The sequence below is a fragment of the Aethalodelphis obliquidens genome, unplaced genomic scaffold, assembly GCF_003676395.1.
Source record: "Aethalodelphis obliquidens isolate GAN/ISIS:26980383/991018 unplaced genomic scaffold, ASM367639v1 scaffold3, whole genome shotgun sequence".
Classification (NCBI taxonomy): Eukaryota; Metazoa; Chordata; class Mammalia; order Artiodactyla; family Delphinidae; genus Aethalodelphis; species Aethalodelphis obliquidens.
Genome location: NW_020837947.1, coordinates 30,076,512 through 30,094,177, shown reverse-complemented (window position 1 = coordinate 30,094,177; position 17,666 = coordinate 30,076,512). Strand labels below are relative to the sequence as shown.

The window sequence follows — 17,666 nt, the reverse complement described above, 5'->3', positions numbered from 1 at the left end:
AGAATTCTACACCTGTAGTCTTCAAGATTTAAAAAAGCAATAAAGGTCTTGCTAAAATTGTAAATAATTGTTTTACAGCATGACAACAAGAAAAAGATTAATAATAAACTAACTTGGAATTTTCCAAACATAGTTTCTAAGAGCATAGATTAATCTGGAAACAGCAGCTCACAGACTCAGACATAGCATACCTCTTCCAGGCATTCCAGGGTGCAGTGACCCTCAGACCGGAAATCAGGCAGGCCTGGAGGGATTGTGTGGAAGAGGCTTACCCAGAGGCCAGCCTCAATCACCCCAGCGTCGTATTTCCTTATATCTGTCGTGTGAAATAACCTCAATCCAGAATTATCTAATAAGCCTGGAACGAGCGTTTAAACAAGAATAATTAAAAGTGAGTTTAAGTTCTTAAAAAAGAAAAAGTTTTCCAGATTCAGTTGAAATGGGTTCATTGGCTTTTCTTAATAATCTCACAAGGGAAAGGAGTACAAGCAAAGATTAATGGATGGCAACATTCAGCTTCACAAAGAGGTATTAAAAGACGAGTCGCCATATGGTCTGCAACCATTCTTGACTTACACAGCATACCATAGGAGACACATTTGTGTTGACTAGCTGATATATTCCACAATTACCTAATATGAAGACAGAACGAAAATTCTAAAGTCATTCATTAGAATATAGAATAACTCAACAGGAGTTTCATTGTACATTGTTTTGAGGTGAAGTTCAGTACCATTTACATAGAGGTGAAAACCCCTTGGTCTAGAAACCATCTGGTGATGGAGAAAAGTATTAATGGTTAACTTTCTTTATAGTTTATTACCAGTCTTTTAATAATTCATCACTCATTCGATCAACAAACAGTTATTAAGAATCTATCATGTGAACAGCACAACAACAGGCACAGTGGGGAGGAAAGATGAATAAGACACATCTCTTTCTGTGACATAAGTTATCATAAGGATGGACAGTATGAGCCCCAACACTTCATAAATCCGTTCCACTATAAAATTAATTGCTTCTTCTCTGCAGTGGTGACTTACCTACCTGTGACTACCGAACTGACCTTTGATCAATTAACATATATATAATTTTGTATTAATTGTTGTGATTATTTTATTGTTTCTCTTTTCCCCTACACTATAATGTCCATGAGGGTGGGGACATTATGTTGTTAAACACAGACCCAGCACATCATTGGTGCTCAGTATTTGCTGAAAAATTGCACGAATCAGTGTAAAATAATAACTTTAAGTTACTTCTGTTGATAATTTCATATTAAATCCTTCAATTTTTTGGCTTTGGAATATTACATAGTAAATTCAGGTGTAAATACTTACCTCTCTTCATTTCAACATCATATTACACAGTGTCACTGCATAAATATTTTTGAGTATATTTATGGTTTGCCTATCACACAACAAAATGCTTAATATTTTCTAGTGTGATGAATGATAGTTTTTTATATATGCTTTTAGAAAGAAAACATTTTGTAAGCACCATGTATTTGGGACTAATTTACATCATAAAGGGAAAAGTCTATTATTCTACTTCCTGGTAAGTAATATGCAAATTGCTTTTTAAAATTAGTGATCACATGCGCCCATTTGCCTGGTTCATCGCTGGTTAATGACTGTTGTCCCAGTGTAACTACTAATAGTGCCCTTTTTCATTCTAATAAAAGTATCCTAATTGGATGACAAATGTATAGGTTAATTCTTTCTACCACTGGATGCTATTTTATTTTAAGTCTGTTTAACTCTGTTAAAATAAAAAGTTACAAAACTTTTAAAATCATAGGTAAAATGTATAAAAAATACACTTACCTTCCTTATATGTTGGATTGTCGTAATGGACTTCCAGGAGCACATAATGAGGGTCTAACGGAGTACCGAGGGATAATCCAACATGAGGTGGATAGGAAAAACCCTAAACAAGCAAAATTCCATGACAAACTGTCCTGTGAAAGTCCCTCAGAGCTCTGTTCCACCCAAAAGCCAGCCATTCTCAACGATATTTCAACGTTTTTCAACTCCATTAATCTATAGTTGATCAAATAAAATGGCTTAAGGAAAGAATTACTTCCTATGGAAAGAAAAATAAACCACCCTCATATCAAAAATACTATATAGGGCCTCCCTGGTGGCGCAGTAGTTAAGAATCCACCTGCTAATGCAGTGGACACGGGTTCGAGCCCTGGTCCGGGAAGATCCCACATGCCACGGAGCAACTAAGCCCGTGCACCACAACTACTAAGCCTGTGCTCTAGAGCCCGTGAGCCACAACTACTGAGCCCACGTGCCACAACTAATGAAGCCCGGGCACTTAGAGCCCATGCTCCACGACAAGAGAAGCCACCGCAATGAGAAAGCCCGTGCACCGCAATGAAGAGTAGCCCCCTGCTCGCAGCAACCAGAGAAAGCCCACGCACAGCAATGAAGACCCAACGCAGCCAAAAATAAATAAATACATTAAAAAAAATGTATATAGAGTTTTACATGTAAGTGTTAGACTCGTAGGGGGAAAAATGATCAATTAACTTCGTTACATCTCAGTAATCATTGGCCCACCTCTCCACCAATGGCCCACGCAAAAATGACAGTCTCGCACGTGAGGAAGGCATCGGGCATGTTAGGGTGGTAGCACTCGTGGCCGTGGTCCAGGACGCTGTCGCTGAAGTTGCTGCTGCACTGATAGAGCAGGATGTGATGGACCAGACTCTCGTGGCCTCTCTGTATCACGGGCTTAACCTAAGCAAGCACAGGTGAATGCAGTGAATAAAAACACCCTGCAACACCCTACGATAAGCATGAAATGAGCATAAATGATTATTAGTTTTTCAAAGGAATAGTTTTCTCATCTACGTAATGGTTATGTGGCTGAAGCATAATTTGTTCTGGAGACGATGACAGTGATGATGATGATGGTGCTGACAGTGATGGCAGTGGCAAAGACAATGGCAACAGCAAAGATGCGATAACCATTTACTCCTCCGAGAATCCTAGGACTTCACTAATCTGTTGTTTGCTTTTTTAAGTCACTGTTGTTTCCCTTAACATTCTGCATAGCAGCTGTTTCAAAACTTGCTTGCTCTCTTCCAGGTTTTACTTTGCCCTGGCACTCTCTGTCTCTCTCTGTCTCTCTCTCCATCTCTCTGTCTCTGTCTCTCTTTCACATAGAAAAAAAAAATCACACAGGCATAAACGCCTTCAGTCTCCCTCTCTACCACCTCAAAATGTTATCTTTACCCAACCCTACTGGCAGTAATAGATCATGTATCACCTATCTATCTATCTTTCTATCATCTATCATCTATCTATATGGTACAGACCATAGTGCTAGGCACAAAGGAGGGCTCAGTAAAGGATATTTTTATTTTAGTGATTAAAATCAAATTCTAACAAGAATGTTACCATTAGAACTTAGGAGAGAAAAAGTCACTGTAGCGATGCACTCCTGTGACACTGCTGAAATTAGAAGAAGAAAACTGGTGAAAATAGAATGAGTGGTAAAGTTGGTCCTGAAAGCGTGATTTAGGTGACTATGCTGCTTCCATTGTCCCTTCTGTAAGTCCCTTCAGAACATTGTCCAGGAACCCAGAATGAGCTAAAAGCACATTCTAACAACCCAAAGAGCCTTATATCCAGAGGAAGTGGACGAGCCCTGTACTTAGCTTAGCTGGGCTATAGGTGTTGCCATTAGTTACAGGGCTCTTTGAACCTTCTGTTCATCTGCCAAAGAAGGCCTGGTGTGTTCCTAAATTTCCAAGAGTTTAGCTGTCTTAGAGCTCGTCCACATTTGTGCTTTTAGCCCTAACGACTCAAATGCAAAAAGTTCATTTTAAAATCCTTGCTTTAGACAGTCATAAAGGTGAAGTGTTTTCAGCTATTTTCTCCTAAGTCTCTCCATTTTGATTTTCTAGTTTTCTTTATATATATATATATGTTTATATATATATATATGAAAATCTCAGCAGCCAAAGAGAGAAGCAGTAGGCAGTGAGTAGAGATCTGAACGGGCAGTCAGAGGTTCAAGTTTTTAAATCCAGCTTTTCTTTTGTGTTGCATAGAGTCCTGCCACACCTAACCCACACGTACATTTTTAACATCACATTCACAGAAAATGACGCTGCACGTGGTTGTGTTTGCACTCGCCTCATCTCTAGAGGATCGTGTGCCCTGAAGACAGAAACTATTTTCTATTTTGCTTGAAAATGACAGTTATTGTTCAGGCATGATTGCGTAATATATAACAAGTACACAGAAGGACAGCCCAGGATTTCTACGAGATTGTAGTTTGCATATTTAGTTTGAGCTGTTTTGCGAGTACTTATTTGGGCACCTCGGTACTCCAAGGGGGACAGGAAACTGCTAATATGTCCGTAGTAAAATATTCAGGCACATGTGAGGTTTTTGTTATGTGCCTTCTAAGTTCAGGCAGAACCTATAGGTTGTACCGAGCTCTACAAGGTAGGTCCTGGATAGGAGCCCTTAGGGCAAATGAGGGTTGGCTGATGCCAAGGCAGCTACATAAACTAGAGGCCTTGATAATGGCACAGCAAGAGGGCGCTAAGAGAGGGTGGGGGCAGAGTATGTGAGGCTGGGTGGTGCCTGTCTTAGAGGAGCTTCAAATAAACTTCTTAAAAAAAAAAATTCTTTAAGAACAAGTGCCTTTGTATGTACAAAGGAAGTGCTGAAGCCAACACCAAGTTGCCAAGCTAACAATGCATTCTAGGAGCAATAACAGTAACGTCTGTCTTTTATTTAGCACCTACTAACTACCAGCCACTATTGAGCCATTTCACATATTTCATTTACTATTTATAACAAATCTACAAGGTAAATGTTATTGTCTCCATTTTACAGATGAGAAAACTAAGACTCAGAGGTTTAGGCAGCAAGTTCAAAGTACCATGGCTAGGAAGTGGTGGATGGAGATTTGAAACTAGGCTGGTCAGACCCCAAGGTCAGTACTCTTCTGCTGCAACACATTGTTGAAGGAAGATGCGTTGGAGATGCACCAATGACCTTGGAGGTTGCTCCCAGTGAGCGGGCGGATGAAGGGCTTCACAAAAGGCAAGTTGCCGACAGCTGTCAGGCAGATGTCAATGCCAGGAGGTGCTTTCAGAGCCACTATGAAAATCCCCATGCCATACTGCCATCAGGGGAGCAGTGCCAGACTGGGAGGGAGCGTCATGCCTGGGGAGTCTCCTGCCCTCCTTGCCACCCAGTCCAAGTACCCTTAGCCTCTAGGGAGAGGAGACAGACTGTGACCTTTAACTGTGCTCTCTCCTAAGGAGAGCAAATAACAAGGTCTCTCCTCAAAACTCAGTGAAGGCTTTAAGGAGAATTAAATTGCAATCCAAGCCCCAGGTTACAAATGGATAGTACAGCCTAGAAAATGAGGATTTCCTAAGAAAAATACACTCATAAAACAAGAAGGAAACTTACTGCAGGCAAACCTAGGTACTGATCATAAGAAAATATAGGAAGCCCTGGAAGAAGTGAAGCCCTTGGAAAAAAAGAATTTTTTTCTACTGTGAGACGAAAGAGACAAAGAAAGAGAAGTGCCTGAGGATGACACATAAGGGTAACTACTGAATGAAGAGGCCACGGACGGAGGAAAAATACGAGTCAGCAAACTCCTGAAAAGAGGAGAATTTCTTGATAGAGAATTTTAAGTTGACCATGGGGGATAATTAAGTGAGACACCAAGAATATCCCCACGGATGGGAATAACCCGACAGTGCAGGGTCCAAGTTCCAGGGAACGTGAGCTCCTTGATGAGAGCGGCACAGGGCCATTGGCTTACGGTGCCCATCACAGGAGAGAATTTCCCACAAAGCTTCCTGTCATGCTTAAGAGCCTAGTGACGCCAGTGCATGGCTACCAATCACCAAATGACAGCTGCACGTTATCTTCTGCTGCCGCAACCTGTTCCACAAACACCTGAAGCAGTCACAGCACTTGAGTTTTATCCCCTTTGGTGATATCCTTCTTTTCTCCCAAGTAAGGCTGAGGCAGAGACCCGTGAGTACATCTGAGGAAGGAGAGTGAGGTGCACCAGGGGTCCATGACTCACACTGCTTGTTGGCTGAATGCAAACATCAACACTACTCTTTCTCGTGCTCTTGGTAACAGTCCACAGGAAAGAATTTTCCTTTGGCATCACTGCCTTGTTTGAAACAACGGCGGAGTGCTATACTTTTGTATTTAAATATTTCCGAGACAAATAAGGCTGTAAGGCTTATTTGTCTATCAGTGCTATAAGGGGCAGCACTTACAAAGGATTTCCTATTTTGATTACTACTTCATAGGTGTCACATTATTATCACAGTCAAAATGGGAATGCCAAAAGTTGCCTCTATTCAGAAAAGTATTACAATGTTAGAAATTGTCACAGAAGGTCATGGCAAGATAAAGTACACAAATATAAACAAACTGGCATTCCTGAGACTGTCATGAACATTTAATTGAATTTTGCTTTTAGCTGGCTGTATGCCAGCAGAAGAAATAAATAAAAAGAAATATTTTTTAAAAGTGCCTATGGAAGTGGGTGGCAATGACACCCACCTCATGACATATTAAACTGTGTGATTGATTACTGTGTTCTTGCACAAAGCTGGAATGTACAGACCTAGAGCAGATGGTAGGCCGGTACGCCCACCTTCGTATGCAACAGAAGCCAGGGAAGGACGGCCTGGCAGCCGCGGGTTATCTGTTAGCATGGGTGCAAACTAAAACACAGCCGGAGAGCAAAAACGCAGATGAAAAAGAGAGGGAAGTCTTCAACCTGAAGGATTTTAGCAGGTAAAACAACCCCTCCAGTTAGTTCAAGAAACTGGAACTTTGGGATACTCTTGAGAGGACTTAGCAGTAAAAAAGAGAAGAAGAAGAAGAAGAAATAAAAGCTGCTAAGCATAGGCAAGACAAAGATGAAAATTAACATCGACGGTAAAATGACCTAGACATTGAAAAGCCCCAGATATTTATACTGTTTCTCATGACCCCATCTTTTCTTGACCTCTTTAGTCAGGTCAAAGCAAAGTCCCTGCAACACCCAGACTACTTAATAACTACTTATTGAATGGAAATGAAGTGACTACTCCCTTTTTCATGAAGCCAACATTAAGGAGGCTGAGTCATCAAATGCAATGCCTCCTAACTTCCTGACCATCTCAACTCCAGTGACTTATGCTGCATCCCACTTCCCTCACCATCTCCCAGAGATGCAGTCGATCAACAAGTCCAGTGAGTGCTACCTTTAAAAGGTAACCTGATGCCAAGGAGAAACAAAGCCTGTGCGCCACAACTACCGAGCCTGCGCTGTAGAGCCTGCGAGCCACAACTACTGAGCCCACGTGCCACAACTACTGGAGCCCACATGCCACTACTTCTGAAGCCCATGTGCCTAGACCCCGTGCTCCGCAACGAGAGAAACCACTGCAATGAGAAGCCCACACACCACAACGAAGAGTAGCCCCTGCTCGCCACAACTAGAGAGAGCCCGCGCACAGCAACGAAGACCCAACACAGCCAAAATAAATAAATAAAATAAATATATTTATTTTTTAAAAAAAGGTAGCCTGAATGTAACCATGTTTTCTCAACTTTCAAATATCAATTACCTTAGTACTAACACTTGCAGAAAGAAACCTATTTTTTGCTTAATTCCCCTACACTGGGTTGAGCAATGTTCCTCCAAAATTCATGTCCACCTGGAACCTCAGAATGTAACCTTGTTTGGAAATAGGGTCTTTGCAGATGTAATTAGTTAAGATGAGTTTCCACTGGCTTAGGATGGGTCCTAAATCCAATGACTAGTTCTTAATAGAAGAGAGAGAAGAAGATTCAGACTCACACACACACACACACACACACACACACACACACACACACACACACACACACACACACACACACACACACACGGAGATGGCCACGTGAAGACAGAGGCAGAGACTGAAGTCAAGTTGCCACAAGCCAAGTAACCCCAGAAAGCAGCAGAAGCTGGAAGGGCCAAGGAAGGTTTCTCCCTTAGAGCCTTCTGAGAAAGCATGGCCCGGTCAACACCTTGATTTTGGACTTCCGGCTGCCAGAGCTCTGAGAGAATCAATTTCTGCTGTTTCAAGTTACCCAGCTTGTGGTCATTTATTATGGAAGCTCTAGGAATCTAATACAGCCCCCCATCTCAATTTTTTTAAATAAAAAACTAACAATTCTCAGATTTTTACACCTGTACCCAGGCCATGGTTGTCTCTGCATTTGTTTGTGATGTGAACTTATCACAAATATACATTGTTTCCTCTTATTTGAATAGATCTGTAGATTAGTTAATAATATTGTATCAAGGGTAATTTCCTGGTTATGATAATCAAACTAAGTAAATGTAAGATGCTAGCATTTAGGGAACTCTACTATTTTTACAACTCTTTTTGTAAGTCTGATATTATTTCAAAATAAAAAGTGTAAAAAGTAAAAACAAATAAGATTCATTATCTATAGCTAAATATATGTGTTATCTTGCTTTTGTTTTTATTTTTGGTGGGTAAAAAAGAGGGGGATAAAATGCCCTTCTTGACTGGTCTAAGTATACTGAGCTCAGTGAGAAAAACAGGAGATGATTAGAGCTCTTATGAGCAATTTTCCTATACTTATTCTTCCAAGTCTACCCATTTAAGATGTGACTTGCTGGAACATGAGTGGAACATAGCTCTCCAAAACCAACTTGCAGTCTAATAAATTAAAAATTAAAACAAAAGGAAAGAGGTGATGGGTGGAATCTGTAATGAGCTGGAAATTTTGTAAATCCCCATCACCACTTTTCTTCCTGCCCATTCTTGTTCCTGGCATCCCTCTTTACATACGCACCTGAAGCACAAGTTGCTGTCCATGTAATAGCAGGTAAACCAGCTCTGACAAAGGTTATCCAAAGGGCACCTGGCTCGTAAAGTGATGCAGCCTATGAGAACATTTCAGCCAGAACTAGTAGTATAGATAGACGATTATAAGGTCATGTGACTATTTGCTTCCCTCTCTCCCTTTCTCCCTCTTTATCTTCATCCCTGATGGGGAGAACTCTTTGAGAATGACAATATATCTGACTTTTAAGAGGCACCCAAATTGAGCAAGAGAATGATATCACTGTCCCACAGGTAATCCACTCTGAAAAAGTTCAGGGTTCAAAGCAAAACCCGACTTATTGATATAGTATCAAGAGGTCACAGCTTGAATGGACTTGGCAGCTAAAGCCCAGGAAATCATGTCCAAATCAGATGGAGATGACTAAAAGGAATGAAGAAAAGGGAAACACCGAGGGAAAGGAGATCGCTGGGAAATAATTCTCTCCGTACTGCAATCCTGAACTCTCCTAGGAACTACCGTCTTCACGCATGACCATGCCCGTGCAGCCACAACTGACCAGTCCAGGGATGGGTGCCCAATGCATCCATCCTTTCTGGGGATTTTCAAACTATGAAGAAGAACCCACTGCCTTCTAGAAGGTGGAGACTGTGGAAGAAGCCAGCACGTGGTGAGCTACAATAACGTCAGCACACAGGAAAGTGCCAAAGCCAAGGCAGTCTGAATACCTAACAGGCTGTTCCTGAGACCAGCTGCCTCTCTGCCACTCTGTGGCTTACTTATTCAACCTTTCCTCGTATTTCATGAATCAGTACATTCCTTTCTATTTCCTAAGCTAGTTCAAGTTGGGTTTCTGTTACTTGCAACCAAGAGCCCTGATTAATAATCACACAACTATGTATCATCAACTTATCAATATGTGTGTGCATTTATGTATGTGCTATCTGAAAATATCTTTTTTTCTCTTAGGAAACTTGCCATATAAAAATGCTTTGCTTTTGTTTTACTCTTTTATCTTAATTATTATTCTTAACTGGATCTGGGTAAGTTAATAACAAAGTTACTTCAATAAAATGCCCTTAATAGGCAATATGGGGGGAAAAAATCACCCCCTCTAACACACATAAATGTCTCTCTCCCTTGCTTATTGATTTCTGAGATTCCACGTAGGCACTTAGTAGTAAGGCTGTTTTACTTGGTGAACATGCAAATACCCTTGAGAAAGGTAAAACATTATGATTTACAGTCATTAATTTCTGCATGTGAATGAATGAGGTACTTTTGCCAAACACTTCACGCATATTAAATAAATAAAACAGAAAATTACCCTTAAGAAAGTTCATAACAGCATGCTCAGTGTATGTACTGTTTTTTGAATTTTTAATAGACTATTCATGAACTCTAAGATAGCTTCTGGCCCTAAATTTATATATTAATTTTTGGTTAACTGAGATATTTAATAAGCTAGAGATCACCTACCTACTCTAAGAAAATTTAAATTAACACCTATATGGCCAGCAAGGAGTAGTGGAATGACCTGGAGGTTTGGAGACCAAGTTCACTTCCTGCTGTGCCACTAACTGGCTGTGCGACATGACCTTGAGCAAGTCCCATCACACTGGTTCTTACTTTCCATCAGGCTCTAAGGCTCTAGTTTATATACAGACTAGATATATAAACATAAATGTTACATTCATTAATCCTCAAAACAACCTGATGAGCTTAGGTAACAGAATTTTCACACATTTTATAGAAATGGAAAGTAAAACACATATAAGTTAAGAAACTTGCCCAAGTGTCAGAGCCCTGGTTTGACCTCCGGCGGCCTGGACTGGGAGTCCGTGTTCCTAACCACCACACTGATGTACTGGCCTCTTTACTGGCAGGGTAGTAGATGGGGCAGCGTCTACTCCACCAAGATCACTTCAGTTCCCTGTAGCCTTTACTGTGGACCCATCACCCAGGTTCTGGTGCCTAATTTCTAGGCACCAGAGGCATGATTCTGGATTCACTTTGCAAACAGCAAGAAATACCAGAAAATGTACATTCCTCTAGGGAAGGTGAAAGGTAAGAGAATATGAATGTCTGGTAATCTTGTGTTAAATAGGACAACTCTAAACACACTTTATATTCTTCATGGGTGCTATGGACTGAGTATTGGTGCCCCTGTCCCCCCAGATGGATATATTAAAATCCTAACCCCCAAGCTGATGGTATTACATGTGAGACCTTTGGGAGGTGATCAGGTCATGAGGGCAGGTCCTCATGAATGGGATTAGTGCCCTTATAAGAGACCCCAGAGAGCTCCCTTGCCCCTTCTTCCATGTGAGGTCACAGTGAAAAGACAGCTATCTCTGAGGAAAAGGTTCTCGTCAGATAGCAAAGCTGCCAGCACCTTGATCTTGGCCTTCCCAGCCTCCAGAACGGTGAGAAATAAACTTCTGTTGTTTAGAAGCCACCTAGTCTATGGTGTTCTGTTAGAGGAGACCAAACGGGCTAAAACAATGGGATTAAATTAAACCTGGAACTACAAGGCAGTCACACACTTGCTTGGCTTCTTCCCCTTCCCTAGCCTTACTCTGCCCCCTACTGTTTTCTCCTGGTACTTCCTTAATCAATCCTTGTACGTAAAACCTTGTCTTAAAGGACTGAATCTGGGAACCCAACCTAAAGCAAGTAGCATAATGGAAGAGCATTTTTGGACCACATTTTCTTGGGTTTGAATCTGGCTCCATTACTTTCATATTTATTTATTTTCCTTGAAATATATTTGACATATAACATTGTGTAAATTTAAGGTGTACAACATGCTGATTTGATACATTTATACACCGTAATGTAATTGCATCAAACTTGTTAAAGACTAGATTTTAATTATTCCCACCACAAAAAAAGGAATTGATAATTACGTGACTTTCTATCTCTGTTTCCTCGTTGCTCTGTTTCTCTATCTCAGTTTCTTTATCAGAAAATCAGTGATAATGAAAGTTACTCACAAGATTACTTGAGAATCAAATGGCTGGTACCTATAAAGCAACAGACACCTTGTAGGTGCTCAAAAAGTGATGTATTATTAGAAATTGCGTTCTGGGTTTTTAAATACATTTTTAACACTGTGCCCACATAGATAACAAGCAAAACTATGCAAATAATTTATTCACAAACGCCAGTATTTCAAAATCAAATTTTAAGGCTTTATGTTATAAATATTCAATCAAAAAAATATCACCATGGTCAAATGTTTTATTGCAAAATATGTCATCATATGAAATACAAATTTATATGTGCCTTGTCAATTTATTTAGGATTTGAGTTTCAAATTTGTAGACATAAGACTGAGCCGTATTTTCTTGACAGAGATCTTTTTCTGAATTACGACCACCCTCCTTTCTCCAAAAGAAACTTAGCTACATTGACACTTATGTGTGTTGCTGTATAATTTTGAATATACATGTTCCTTATCATTTTGCTCTGAAAATCTTTTCTCTTAAATGCCCTCCATTCACGCACTCAACTAATCAACTGAAAAACAAAACAAAAAAAAAACAAAAAACCCCCCCCACACCTATATCTACTCTACTGTTTGCTCTTTGTTAGGTGCCAAGGGGGGAAACAAAGATGCATCGTACATGAATCTGACAGTCATATGGCTCATATTCTAGAACGGTAGAGAAGCAAAGGCCAGAGAATGATCATTTTTGGTTGCCTTCCAGCACTGATTTTCCTACCAGAATCCTGAACTGCTTAACTACACCATTGGGCTAATGATTCCTACTTCCCCTGAGTGGCCTAAACCCATTTATGTGATCCCATCCTTGACATGAACTTAAATTGGTCAAATCACAGGGACTCTTCCATGGTGGCTGACAGAAGAGCTGTCCTCTCCCTTCCTCAAGATGTGAAAGAGAAAGTGTTACATCAGGAATTGAGGCTGCCATTTCCCTACCATGAGGGAAAACAGCCTAAGCATGAAGACAACACAATGGTAAAGGCCAAACTCAAAATGAAGCTGCAGCTCTTGAAACATCACAAACCACCAGACTAACAGATTTGCCTGAAATAAATGCAAGCAATGCTCAGTTGAAATAAAAATGGGTTTGATGCCGGCAGTAATTATCAATGACAATTATTTTCTTCAGTTACCCTTCATTTGTTTCTTCCCTCTCTTTAGACAAACAATGCAAACTGAGATAAGCACCCAAACCTGGATAAAGTTAGAAGCTTTGTTAATGAAGACTTCTGAAAAAAAAAAAAAAGAGTTCCCCAAATATTAGCTAATGGCTGCGTCTCTGGTTCTATAACATATTTGAAAGCTGATTTTTTTCATGAGAACACTGAATATTTAGAATATGCCAAAGCAATGTGGCTCATCTTATTTCATATTTCTCATCTTCAAAATATCCTTCAAGCTACTTTCCAGTCACAGCATTCATCCTACTCTACACCTCCTGCACATCCTACCTGAATTATACCGATAGCCACATACTCATCTTCTTAACTGTTTAGGAGCTTGCTTTCTGGACCACACTCCATATCCCAGCCAAACCATCTTCACAGGTTACCACTTTCCACATTGTCAATCTGAATACTATCCAACGGCTCCATACCACCCATCTGGTAGCTAATCGAGTCCACACTTCTTTCTCTGACATCCGGGGCGCTCTGTCGTTGACTGCGTGTTAGTTACAGAGCCCTATATGCGTGAATTTCCATCCATAAGAATCACTTGTCTTTATGCATCATGTTCATTCTTACCTCCATGATTTCATTAACACTGTTTTCTCCATCCAATACATTCCCCTTACTCAACTTTGCTTGCTAAAGTCTTACTCATTCTTGAAAGCCCAGCTTTTGTTTTCCCTGGATTCCTTCTCTGATTATTTTGGCTCACATTTGCCTTGTTTCTCTGAACTTCTTTTGGGAGGCAATACTCTGTGGTAGCTTGAAGCCAAAGACTTGGTTTAGAAGCCAATGTCTAGAAACAATAAATGCTGGAGAGGGTGTGGAGAGAAGGGAACACTCTTGCACTGTTGGTGGGAATGTAAATTGATACAGCCACTATGGAGAACAGTATGGAGGTTCCTTAAAAAACTACAAATAGAACTACCATACGACCCAGCAGTCCCACTACTGGGCATATACCCTGAGAAAACCATAATTCAAAAAGAGTCATGTACCAAAATGGTCATTGCAGCTCTATTTACAATAGCCAGGACATGGAAGCAACCTAAGTGTCCATCAACAGATGCATGGATAAAGAAGATGTGGCACATATATACAATGGAATATTACTCAGCCATAAAAAAAACAAAATCGAGTTATTTGCAGTGAGGTGGATGGACCTAGAGTTTGTCACACAGAGTGAAGTCAGTCAGAAAGAGAAAAACAAATACCGTATGCTAACCCATATAGATGGAATCTAAGAAAAAAAAAAAGGTCATGAAGTACCTAGGGGTAAGACGGGAATAAAGACACAGACCTACTAGAGCATGGACTTGAGGATATGGGGAGGGGGAAGGGTAAGCTGTGACAAAGTGACAGAGTGGCATGGACATATATACACTAACAAACGTAAAATAGATAGCTAGTGGGAAGCAGCCGCATAGCACAGGGAGATCAGCTAAGTGGTTTGTGACCGCCTGGAGGGGTGGGATAGGGAGGATGGGAGGGAGGGACACGCAAGAGGGAAGAGATATGGGAACATATGTATATGTATAACTGATTCACTTTGTTATAAAGCAGAAACTAACACACCACTGTAAAGCAATTATACCCCAATAAAGATGTTAAAAAAAAAAAAAGTAAAAGAAAATGTGTCTAGCACATAGTAATTCATAGTAAGAGGTTGAAAACTCTACTCAGTTCTGTATAACTTAGCACATCTATCATTTTTTCCTTATTGGATGCAATAATTCCATACATGAGTTTTTTTCTCCCTACTTGGAGTAGCAACTCATTGTCTTACCACTTGTTGACAATTCATTACATGGAGCAGACTTCTTCAAAGTCTTTATTATTTCTGTGCTTTAATTAAGAAAACAGAACATCAAGACTAGTTATTGCTAGTTATTCTCTGACATGCAATTTCTAACTTACTTGTGTGAGCTGTTTTTAAACAATGAATTGAAGTTTTAGGTAAACTTGCATTTAGATTCTAGCAATTCATGGAATCAAAAGTACATATTGTTTATATAAAATAGATATAATTTGCTGTTTCATACTGCAGAAAAATGGTTCAGAGAACTTATCCAACAGTGCTATTAGTCAGTGCATGCTATTCAATGTAATGATACATATATCAAAGGTATGAGTATAACTGGATTTTTGCCAATCCTATGCAGGGTACAGAGACACACGTGGACCAACATGTTTTATGAAGGATAAAAACTGCAGAAATGGGGGATATCTGATAGGAACATAGCTCAACATCACAGAATGACAGGGGAGACAGAACAGCGCAATAAAAATGCATGGACACTCCAACTTTATCTAAAGTGACCCAACCTCCTACTGTGGAGAAGTGGACTATAGGCTAATAGATGAAAGAACTGGAAGCAACACTGAGCTGAGCAAAGATAAGTAAACATTAAATTACCAAAATAATGAGGAAAATATTCATATTTATGTCAAGCAAAGCACCAATTCCCTTGATACAAAAAAGCTCTGATAAACAAACAAAAAGACAATAGTAGAAACAGGCAAAGTTACATGAGTGAAAAGTATATAGCAAAGAGATACAAGTGGTTACAAATAGAGAAAAAGTTGTTAAAAGTCATTCATAACTACATAAATGGAAATGAAAACACGTACTCTTTCACCTATCAGATTGGCAACATGTTAGAAGTTTGTTAAAAGGCAATGTCGGAGAGTGGACTGAATGCTGTATCCCCCAAAATTTCATCCATTGAAGTCCCCATCCCCAAAGTGACTATATTTGGAGAGAGAGCCTTTATGGAGGTAATTAAGGTTAAATGAGGTCATAAGTGTGGGGCCCTAATCCAATAGGATTAGTGTCTTTATAAGAAGAGACAGGAGAGTGCTCTCTTTCTCTTTCTCTTTCTTTGTCTCTCTGCCATGGGAGGACACAATGAGAAAAGAGCCATCTACAACTCAAGAGAAGAGGCCTCAGAGTGAAACTTACCTTGCTAGCATCTTGATCTTGGACCTCGTAGCCTCTAGAACTGTGGGAAATAAATATCTGCTGTTTAAGCCACCCTAGTCTGATATTTTGTTTTGGCAGCCTGAGCAAACTAATACAGACAGGAAGTATGTAATAGCAGAAAACTGAAAATATTTAATGTTATCAATTAAATTATATTAAATTCAGACAATGGACTACTACACAGTCATAAAAGAATTAAATAGATCTGTACATACTGAAGTGAAACATTTTCCAAGAGATAGTTAAATGTAAAAAGCAAGTGTCAAAATATATAGTTTAATTCCTTTGAAGTCTAAATATAAAAACAAGAAAAAATATATATGTAAAGAGAGAGGACTTAAAATGTAAACAGAAATAGACATAATGGTGTATGATTGCATATGTATAGGAAATTTCAGAAAAATACAAGAAAACATTAATGATGGCTTATGAGAAGCAGAACTTGAATGGCAGAAATTAGAACTTTTTGCTTTTCATTGTATGGCCTTCTGTATCTGAGTTGTTTACACTGAAGAAATATTAATTTTATAATATATTTTAAGAATTCTGGGTTCATCACTTATTAGCTGAATGGCCCCGTACAAGGTAATTAATTGAGTCTTTTTTTCCTACCTCATAAGGTGATTGTGAGAATCACATGAGATATTAGAAACTCCTACAACAGTGCATGGTATATACAAACATCATCAAATATTAGTTCTCATACTTCCTATCCATAATCTATCTAGGATACTTCCTTGAATGTTACATATATACCTCATTTGTGTTATGCTATTACACTTGAATATATAATACAGTCCCCAAAAATGTAAAAAATGTTTATTTCCCTAATCTTGAGTCAATGCAACAATAGTCTGTTTCCTCTCATGATTTTTTAATTTAAAATTAGTTATTTACAGTAATAATTGACCAGGATGGAACAACATTCTGTTCCTCTGAAAACCCAATTATAGCGTCCAGATTTTTAAGCCCTTAGAATAAAAGAGTTTTCTACCCCAAACCTGTTGTCAAGACTTTCCAGCCCACTGGCAGATGTCACTGAGTTGGCTTCACCTCTGAACAGACACAGCTCCTGCTGGGAGGGTCCCGGCAAAGACACCGAGACCTTTCCTTGGTTCTGCATCAAACATTTTCTGTCTCCCTGGATTGTTTTTGCTTCTTGGTCTCCTTTGAAGCTACAGTTGCTGGTCTGCTTTTTGTTTTTGTTGTTGTTGTGTGTGTGTTTTGGTTTTTTTTTTAATGGTTTAAAGGCCTAATAATTCCATCCATGAAAGGACAGAACTCAATTACTAACAGATGATCCACAAGTTAAAATGCCATAGCCCCAAATTAGGGGAAAGAAAAAATTTAGTTTTTCATTTAGCCCAATACAACTTACATGTAAAAATAACTGATGTAATTCTGCATATTTTAAAACTAACTCTTCAAGACTTGTTTCCACATCCTGAAACTTCTAGTACCTGTGTTTATATATAATTTATCATAATAATTTTGGCACATTTAAGTAAAGTGTATTATTTTAGCATTGATTCATCATAATTTAAGGATTGTTTTTCCTGGAGAAATTTAATAGATGGGCCAACTTTTTTTTTTCCTCTAGGAGTACGGAAATAAACATTACATGGCATTTTTTATTCCTTCAC

General features: G+C 39.4%; 1 protein-coding gene across 1 annotated transcript in view; it reads right to left on the bottom strand.

Moving 5' to 3' along the window:
• MOXD1 (monooxygenase DBH like 1) overlaps positions 1–17,666 on the bottom strand; it is an 84,239-nt gene that overhangs the window by 20,863 nt on the left and 45,710 nt on the right. The window contains exons 5-7 of the mRNA XM_027086218.1: positions 2,571–2,750; positions 1,827–1,929; positions 192–358 (exon numbers count right to left, since the gene is read on the bottom strand). Coding sequence (XP_026942019.1) covers positions 192–358; positions 1,827–1,929; positions 2,571–2,750 — 450 coding nt within the window. The remainder of the gene's footprint in view (positions 1–191; positions 359–1,826; positions 1,930–2,570; positions 2,751–17,666) is intronic.